Genomic DNA, 10373 nt, shown 5'->3' with positions numbered 1-10373 from the left:
GGGGGAGAGCATCAAAAAGCAAGCAAGAAGAGGCAATTTAAGAGATTAAAAAAGAGACAAAAGTAAAAAGAAGATCAAGGTTGTTTTTCAGATTACCTAAAAGCATGGTATTTGTTTCACGTTTTACAGTCCTTCTCACCGACTTTATGGTGAAACAGACACCTTGGGTCACCTTTATGATACAAATCATTCACATCTGAGTAGAAATGAAATAGGAGAGAAACTGGTTGAAGACCTAAGAAAAACAAGGCTGGTGTCTCAAACAGCAAGATGATTACAGTAATCTTCTGTGACTATGCCAGGTTTTGGGTCTATATCTGGAAGGCAGAAAATGCTCTCAGTGGTGTGCTGTGAGACTTTAGGTAATCTAATTTCTCTCCCTCTGTTTTCCCATCTGTAAAATGGAAATAATTATACTTGCATCCTTTCAAATAACATTTGGGATTTGAAAGATGAAGACTTTGTGCCTGATTCCAAGGGGACTATGACTTCTCCTATTCAGTCTGAATAAAGATACCCTTTTCAGAAGGGCAGAACTTGCAACAAATATGATTGAAATCAGTGACTGAATGAAATGGAGCTAATTCACACTACAAGTGTGTCCCCCAAAAGTTTTCATTTGTACCATCAGGAAATAAACCAATCCCAGACTTATCTGTCTTTGAACAAATATTCGTTATATCTATGGGTACAATACATTGCATTAAAATACATTTTATGTTGACAGCTTTTTATTCCCATCCATACAATACTAAATGGTGGTCGCCTATATAAAATGTGAAACAATACAGCATTGAGTTACCATTTTTGTTCTGTTCTCAAGAGAATGACAAACATATCCTGAAGGAGATAAAGAGTTAAAGCAGAATGGACTCTAATGGCTAGTGTATGTTTACATTTCTATGCAACACTCCAAACAGTTTTTCATATTTACATTCCTATAAAGGCCCCATTTCCTGATTCATGAATCTGTTATGCCTTGCTATTAACCTAAATTGTGACTGCCCTGGATAGGAGCTGCCTTCTTAGTTGTTTGGGGTTTTTTAACCTTTTTTTTTTACTGTACATAGTAAAGGGCAACCTGGATGATGGCTGAATACTGCTGCTTACACAAGTGATGCAAGTATGCAAATATTTTGCGAGCTTGGGCCCTAGTTTAATTGGTAGTGGTGCCAGAATTGATATCCATGATGGACTGGGGTGTCTGCAAGGAGGGAGCATTTACAAAGGCTAAGGATGTCCTGATACACCAAGCTACCATAGCGCCCTCTGTACAGAGCAAGAGCAAAGCTGGTATAGTTACATCTGAGATGCTCAGTGAAAGCCTATGGAGGCTACAGATAACAAGTTGAGGTCAGCCTTAGCAAATGTCCCTCAGGCAGCCACCTGGAGCTGTCAAATCTGGCCATCTCTATGCCACAGCAAGAGTCCTCTATGTATCTTTACATCATGTTCCATCAATTTTAGAAAAATAAAGCTGCAGAGTAATATTACTAATGAAGCCTACTTGTAAAGCTGTAGCACACACATGGAGAGCAATTGTAAATAAGCTCTCAAAATATTTGTTAACATCACAGAAATACACCTCACAGCATTTAAATAAAAAGGAGATTTTAAATTTACTCTTGGCAGTAATGGTATGTAGCATGAGATATTAAACAGACATTGACTTTAACCGGAGTGGTCAAGGTTTATTGATTTACAAAGTAAATATTGGTGCAGGATGAAGGCAAGGTTAATATTTGCCTCATGGGACAATGAATTTTGGTGATCGACAAAACTTCAAGTTAGCCAAGTTCCCTAACACCCTCCATGTTAGAGTGGTGTTGATCCAAAACAAGTCTATTGAAGTAAATGGAGTTGTAGCAGTTTGAAAAGAAGACTGGAGTCTTAATGCATTTTCTCTTTTTCCTCAAAAAAATAGCCAGGTATACTTTGAAAGAATCTTTTTAAAACCTTAGTCATTTAGTAGTTACTGTTAAATAGTACGTGGAAGTAGATCTATTACAGTGTGACATGACTGAAGAATCAATGCAAAGAAAATTGTTTTGAATTTCTGAGATGGCAGCCAAAATGAAATAAGTTAATTCATAACTGAAATGAAATAAACAGCTAAATAATTTGAACAGGCATTAGTTGTAATGATCACAGTTTTAGAAATCAATATCTAACTTCTGAAGTGATTAAAACCAATAAAATTTGCATTGAAATTTGAACCCCTGAATCTGCCTTGAGAATAATCCCACCAAACTCATGTAAAATACTGTTGAATTCTAATTTTAAAGAGTTCCCCATCTGGCCTTTTCCATCTCGTCACTAGTGTTAATTTTATTTGCTTATAACATAAATCTTAATCTCTTACAATTACTCAATCTGATTAGCTATTTTGTTACTTGAATGTCATATGGATGATTTCAACAGAATTAAAACAACAAAACAATGAAAAATGCCACTGCAAATGAGGCAATCTCATCTCTTTTCTGAAGCCTGCCTTTTCTGCCAGAGATGTTCCACAGCTCATATGACCTAAACTCTATTTTCACCCAAAAAAAACCCCAACCCAAACACTTTAAATGTCCTTTCAAGACTTTCTCAGGAGCAAGGATTTCCCATCGTTAATAACACATCAGGTTCTTGTGCAAAGGGCAGCCACAGAGGAGTCTTGCAACATCAAAACCAAATCCATCCTTGAGGGATCTTTAAAGCATATTTCAAAATATGTTCTAACCAAAACAAGCAGCATGCACATGGAGAAACATTTTATTGTCACTTCTCAGCCATTAGCTACTTCTGCGTGTAAATGATTTCTTACACTGTTATTCTACTACCTGAATGTTATGGTGTTCTCTGTTCCTGAAATGACAAAAAAGAGGGTTTATTATGTCCCTTTCTTTACATGTAAGACTGATAGTTTGATAAAGGTTTTGCAATCACTTTTCCAAGGACAAACAAGGAATAAAAACCATCCTAATTCATATCACCAATGTGTATGGAGGACTTTGATACCAAGCCGGTTTGCCCAATGTAACCTCAAAAGGCACAGCGTAAGAATAAGAAAAACATAGCTTTGAAAGTATATGATGTTGATGTTGGCAATGAGTACTGCTGAAATGCAGAGAAATACAGAATGCTTCTGCTGTTTCCTTTCTGCAGAATACATTTGCTTTTGTAAAAGTTCTTTTAAGGCATTTTCTGTAAATCTAAACCATCTGATGTAAATGGATTGTTTGCTAGTCTGATCACTCATTAAAAATAATATATTTTTACTGAATCAGGAATAATTGTGTATGATGAGCACATTTAAAGTTGCAAGCAATACTGAAAGAGATTGTTTTTTTTTTTAAATCATGAAAGTTGATGTAGTTTGTATTATACATAGAGATTCAGGCAGTTTGGCACATGCATCCATGTAACCTTAAATTAATGTTTATTTATCCTAACAGACAATAGAGCTGAAATATTCTGAGTTCAGAATACATCCTTCTACTTTCGGGGGAAATTGCTCAGTCCAAAACCACAGAATTGATCACAAAGTCATAAATTGTATCCTTCTAATGACAATCCTAATTGGAAAGAATGAGCTACATTATACTGTGTTCTAATTCTTAGGGTTTCTTAGTAGTTAAATTCTAGCAGCCAGTCTTAAAATATCTCAATAGTATATTTCTCCATGGAATAACTTGAATGGGAAATGGCATAGAACTGTGCACTGAAGTGAACTCAAGCCTCACCAAAGACAAGATTGTTAGTTCATAACAACTGCAAACATTTGTAGCTTTGTAGCACCTTTGTTCCAAAGTGAACTTCAACTGTCTTAATTATCTCTGCAGCTGGTGGTTTGACTGGCAGAATCTGCAGATTATTTATATTTGCCTCAGCTGTCTGACATGTAAGATCTGGACACATGCACACAGCTTGTGCAGATCAACTAGGCTGCAAACAAGCAGCACATCTGACATCTGAGTTACCTCTCACACCCAAGCAGTTGCCCTGCATACAAGCCTGTCTTCCAGGAGATACCAGACCTTCTGTGTACTCGCTAGACCACTGACAAGAGCCTGATCTCCCAAGACAAGGGCAACAATAAGAGAAGTTTGGCAGGAATCAGTCATATTTGCCAACAAGTCTAAAAAGCCCCACTTGCCCTTCCCTTTTCTGTGGCTTTGCAAGTGTCTTCACAAAAGTTGGGACTCGTGTGCACATTCTGCTGTGCCCATGAACAGCAACCTATTTGGGAAATCCCAGAGACTGCGATTGCCCTGTTTAAGTTTGAGGCAGCTTACTATGTGCCAGCTGTATCCATCTGGGAAGTCAGAGTAGAGCCATTAACTAGTGTGCAAGAAATCTGCTTTGCACTATCTTCTCCACAGAGAGAAGTTCCAGTGCCAAAACTAGTTTCCTCAAAATCCATACTTAGCTGCTGCCAAATGAAGAACCACCTAAAATCTGTAATTTATCTAGTTTTTCACACTAATGTATTCCAGGCAATTAAAGTTCTGCTCTTCAGCAAGCCTAGAAACATTTCTCCACCAGTCTGACTTATTCAGCACTTATCTTCCCTTAGAGCCTAGAAACTCAGTAGTCTTGCATGCACCTACCCGAACCAAGGCATGATGTGAACACAGCAGAAAATCAGAGTCTACATAAAACATAGAAAGAGGTGGGACAGAGATTCACTTTCAGCCAAAGGCTCAGTGGTTAGAGCACTCAGGCAGGAACCTGGCTCCAGATTTCTTCACTGAACCTGGGAAATCGAAGTGTCAAACCCACGTTTTCCACAGCAGATAGATACCCTTTCTGCCAACCCAGAGACTCAAATGCCCCCACTGCTCCCTGGAATTTCATTTTTCTGTGGCAAGTGGAAGAGTTTCATTGGAAGAGATTAAATCTGATCTCTCCCTTTCTCTCCACTAAACAGTCCCTTGTCCTCTACTTAAAACACATTCCTGCAACAATAAGAGAGGTGAGTCTGATACCTGTCAATCAGAGGAGCTAGTATCTGAATGTCTAGCACCTGAGTGAAAGTCCTGCCTAGTTACAGGGGGAATGGCTGATGTTATCTCCTCTTCTGGAGGCATTTTTATAAGAAAAAAAGAAATAAAAGAAAACAAAAGACCTGAGTTCCTTTTCAGAAGAAAGACTGTAGGCATATAATTTGGGGGATGGGAATCCCAAGGCAATTCCAAGTGAAGGGAGGCTCTTTTCTGCAATCAAGCACAAGTTAACTATGCCCTGAAGAAAAGTGGCATTCAGTTCTCCTAGAGGATTTTGGCCCTAAGTCACTTCCTGTAAAGGCACATCATGGTTTCTACTGTTAGAGATATTCAAGATACCTCCAGGGGAAGAAGCAAGTTTACAAAGAGGAGCACTGGGGAGACAAATTGATCAAGATTCCTGAAGTAGACCAAAAGCACCCAGGGCTTTCAGACCAATTTGCCTTGTCTGAATGCCACCCTGGGACTGCTATTCTGTCCCTGGTTGAGGATGGCTGATGCTCAGGAACCTCTGCACTATCCCATACTGTGGGTGGATGTGACCTAATTCAGACAACAGATCTTTTGCAAAATATGAATTGCAACCCAAAATTTGACTTTTATTTACCCACCATACCTGCCAAAAGAAATATGACACCAATTTAATTTAGTCTTTTACTTTCTGAGTCTGAATCATCTCTAGACGGAGGGATAGGCTACGCACAGAAATTGGATGTTTCTGATGACGTGCGGAAAGCAGACTCCACGACCTGTGAGGTTGTAAAGTAGGTATGTTTATTCGGCGCCGGGCAGCACGGGGGGTCGCCCCACCACAATCGTGCGCACCCACACGGCAGTTAGCTGAGGATTTATACAATCACACTTTACATATTCAAGGGGCGCCTATACATATCCATAACCTTTCCCTGAAAAGGCGGTCTTTATTACAACGAGTTACGAGAAATCATTCCCATAGTCTCCGCCTTTAACTCCTTCCAGCTGCACATGCGCAGTGTCTCCTGGTGGTCGTGGGCTGGGGTCTCGGGATGAAGGCCGAATGTCTTCCTTGCTGTGTACCTCTCGCTTTTAATGTTAATGTGTTGCTCCAGGCCACGGGACTGGGAAACCAGATGATCGCTATGTCAGGACAACTGGGTTCCTTCTTTGAATACCAATTGTTCCCTTTTCTCCCAGGGAGGCCACTGGAATGTGACCACTTTATGGTTTCAACACAGCCTTTCTTTGCCTAAACACCTTGGCAATGGCTTTAGGCTATAGATACACAGTTTAAGCCAAGCAATGGCCCTGCTATTAACCCTTGAGTGTTATTTCCCCTTATCAATCCCCCCTTTTCTAAGAGATTAGTAAATTCTTTTACTTATTCCTACAGCATGTTTTCTTTCTCTAAGCATTTCTTAAAATATTTTCCTGACTCAACTTTTTGTCAAAGCTGATGCTTCTTCCAAAGTTCGTAATCACTTGTGGTTCCTTTTGCACAGCACATAAAGCATCTAAGTAAAGTGCAAATCACAATCCCTAAGACTATCATTGTAATTAATAATACAAACAACTGCTTCAACCAAGCAGAGTCAGGCAGCCACGAGGTTAATTTTTTCCAAAGATCAGAAAAACCAAGTAAAGCATCATCTTGAGATACCTGGTGTAGTACCCTTGACTGTTGCCAAATTCGAGCAATGTCCGTTTCAACTCTCTTCTCTTGATTTATATATGAGCAGCAACTCTGGTTTATTATTAAGCAAACTCCTCCCTCCTTTGCCATAATCAAATCTAGGGCCATACGATTTTGCAAAACTACCTTACCAAGGGAAGATACTTCAGTTTGTAGTCCCTGGATAGCATCCACAGTAAGATTCTCAATTTTCTCCATGGTGGCTGAGATGTTCACTATAGCCTTTTCTAATTCACTTACTCCTAACTGGGGAAAAAGCCATCTCACAAAACTATGGAAAGCTGATGGCCTCTCTGCGAGGGGATTATTCGGGATCCCGCGTACTTTCCGCCAGTGTGCCCGCATAATCCCTGGAGGAGGGTGCGAGTGATTATATACTTTATTTTGGGGAACCACGTACACCAGCGTGCAGACCCCATCCCAGTAGTTAGGTAAGGATTTCCTAGCATGCCCATCTCCACATAGCCACCAGAGTCCGTCGGGAATACAGCTATAGGAATAATTGAGCCATAATCCCATCGTTATTGCTTGCGGACACCCGCCACGGCTGTCATTGATAGCCTTCCCTCTTTCACATATAGTCCCATTAAGATCTGCTGTTAAATTGAGATTAAAAACTCCAACCTTTGGGGCAGCATTATTATGTCTCTTTATGAATATTGGCTTTTCCAGTATCTGCAGATTGAATTTGAGTGGGTGGACACTATTATTCCCACATGTGTGTAATAAGTAACTAAGGGTAATTTGCTGATCAAACAGGTTAAGCAAGAGGAACGAACCCATTGTAGCAGTCTTGAGAACTTCCTATTTAACCAGAAGATACACGTCCACAATGTTATCTGGCAACACCAAACATGGGAACACCCTGTTTGACAAGAAAGGCTTAACCACAATGTCATCAGAATGTGTTACCTTGAATGAATGTTAAACCGTTAATGTCTTGCTAACATGTGCCATTGTACCAATCAACCCTGAAAAGAATAGATTGTATAAGCTGATTCTGTGACGATATCTTATCGAAATTGCCCCAAGCAAGAAGCCCCTTGGAAGAAGCTGAGGGGCGTACCGAAGATGTTGCAATCGACCTCTGTGAAGATAAAAGGAGTTGTTTAGCTTGCCTGAATTTGCGAGTCTTTGGTGGAGCTGCGACTCCCCGGCCGCCCAGCGCTGCTTTTGCTTTCCTACCTTAATAAATATTTAATAAATCTATTTTGGACTCGATTTGTCTTAAAATTCAACTATAACAAATTTGGTGCCGTGACTCAGATGCAGACAGCCAACTCAGAATTCAACTCTGGGAGGGCGCCCCCATCTTCGGATGGTCCTGGAGGAGATTCTGACTTAGCTCACCTGGATTTTCCGAACTGAGATAGGAAAGCAAAAAGAAAGAGAAAGGAGAAACTGCAGTTCCCCGTAATTTTTGTGCACAAAGAGCCGGACGAAGACTCGGGAGTGAGTAAGTATATTGCGGTTCCGTTCGGTCGGGGATTGGGTACCCGGGGTGCGAGTGACTGAGACGTCCACTGGGCTTAGTAGCCCACCGGACGAAGTGAGTGTGGACCTCCTAATAGTGCGGTTCCCATTGTCCGCGAGGGCGTGGGCCACGAACGGAGGGAAGCGAGTGAAACTTGAGTGAGAGAAGGCACTCCCGGAAGATGGGACAGAAGAAAAGTAAGGCTTCTGGTTCCATACAGAAGATACGGGGTGGGGGTGGGCTCCCTGATATACCCCAAGATAGCCCATTAGGCCTAATGATTCGATATTGGGATAGTTCCCCTTCCCTAAAAGGGAAATCCAAGGAGAAATTGGTCTATTATTGTATGGAAATATGGGGAGGAAAACAGATAAGAAAAGATTTATATTGGCCAATTCATGGATCCTTAGAGGATTGGATATGCCAACAATTAAACATATACGTTAACAACAAACGACCATTTAATAAGGAGGAGAGTGAATATGCCTTTTTATGGATCCTGAGCATGGCTCAGGCCGCTAATTTGTTTCCATTAAAGGAAAAGAAAAATGATAAAAAGAAAAGGTGGGACATAGACGAACCTCCAGTGTCCCCCCCACCCTATGTCCCCCCTCCTCCACCACCACAAGGTCCTGAGCAAGATCTCCCTCCAACAGCACCTACAGAACCTGAGGAAGAGACTCCTCCTTCTAATCGAAGAATAACTAGAAGTCAAATCAGAGAAAGAAGGGAGGAAAATTTATTGTATCCCTTAAGGGAGACTGCTATGGGGGGACCACAACCCGGAGTTGGATTTGTATCTGTACCCCTCAGCTCCGGGGATGTGAGGGAATTTAAGAAAGAAATGGGACACTTGTTAGAGGACCCATTAGGGGTAGCAGAACGTTTTGATCAATTCCTCGGGCCTAACATTTATACTTGGGACGAGATGGAGTCTATTTTAAAGATCTTGTTCACAAACGAAGAACGAGGAATGATCAGAATGGCAGGCATGAGACACTGGGATCAGAGGCATCAGCATGGTCCCGCCGGGGATGTAAAATGGCCCTTACAGAGGCCCAATTGGGACAATCAAGACCCCGCACATAGAAATAACATGGTTGATCTCCGTGATATGATAATTCAGGGGATTAGGGATTCTGTACCTAGAGGGCAAAATATCAATAAGGCCTTTAATGAACAACAGAAGAAAGATGAAACCCCCACCGAATGGCTGGAAAGATTGAGAAAGAGTTTACAGCTATATTCTGGGTTAGACCCCGATAGCCAAGTGGGTCAAGCCCTGCTGAAAACTCAATTTGTAGCTAAATCTTGGACAGATATAAGAAGAAAGTTAGAGAAAGTAGAAGACTGGCAGGAGAGGGGGTTAGATGAGTTACTACGAGAAGCTCAGAAGGTGTATGTGAGAAGGGAAGAAGAAAGTCAGAAGAAACAAGCCAGAATCCTGATGGCTGCTGTAAGGGAAGGGCAAAATCAGGGAAAGAGAAGAGAAAGTCCCTGGAAGGGCCCAGTAGAACCGAGAAGAAGGAGATTTGGTTCGCAGGACATAGAATGTTTTTATTGTCGCAGGAAGGGACATCTGCAGAGAAATTGTCGGAAAAGAATGCAGGATGAGGAGATTTTTAAGGAAGATTAGGGGGGTCAGGGGCTCTATTTGCTGGGGACCCCTAAGGTTACCGAGCCCTTGATAAAATTGAAATTGGGTCCTCAGCATGAAGTGTTCGAGTTCCTCGTGGACTCGGGTGCCAAAAGATCAACCGTCCAAAAGTTACCATCTGGATGTGTTGAATCAAAGGATAAACTCCAAGTAATTGGTGCAAAAGGGGAACCTTTCAAGGTGCCCCTGATAAGGAATGTAGCAATAGAAGCCCCAAATAAAGATGGGGTGGGAACATTTTTATTGATCCCAGAAGCTGAATATAACCTTTTGGGACGAGACCTGATGGTGGAATTAGGAATTAATTTGGAAGTAGACCAAGAGATGTTAAAAGTAAAGTTATGCTTATTAACCGCTGAAGATGAAGCCAAGATTAATCCAGAAACTTGGTATAGCCCTGGATCGGTGGGAAAATTAAATATCAAACCGATCACAGTCTCTATAAAAGACCCAGACCAGCCAATTAGGATAAAACAGTATCCCATCTCCAGAGAAGGGAGAGAAGGGTTGCAGCCAGTAATTGAGAGACTTTTGGTCCAAGGACTTTTAGAACCCTGTATGTCTCCTCACAACACTCCC

At 41.2% G+C, this 10373-nt stretch overlaps 1 protein-coding gene across 1 annotated transcript; it reads right to left on the bottom strand.

Annotated features, from left to right (window-relative positions):
- Window positions 1-6417: 6417 nt before the first annotated feature.
- On the bottom strand, window positions 6418-7182 carry LOC141476804 (endogenous retroviral envelope protein HEMO-like). The gene has a single exon (XM_074165604.1). The coding sequence runs from the start codon at window positions 7180-7182 to the stop codon at window positions 6418-6420; it is 765 nt and encodes a 254-aa protein (XP_074021705.1).
- Between the last annotated feature and the right edge of the window lie 3191 nt (window positions 7183-10373).

This window comes from Numenius arquata, chromosome W (genome assembly GCF_964106895.1).
Source record: "Numenius arquata chromosome W, bNumArq3.hap1.1, whole genome shotgun sequence".
NCBI lineage: Eukaryota > Metazoa > Chordata > Aves > Charadriiformes > Scolopacidae > Numenius > Numenius arquata.
The sequence above is the reverse complement of the archived record's forward strand: the minus strand, read 5'-3'. Positions and strand labels throughout refer to the sequence as shown.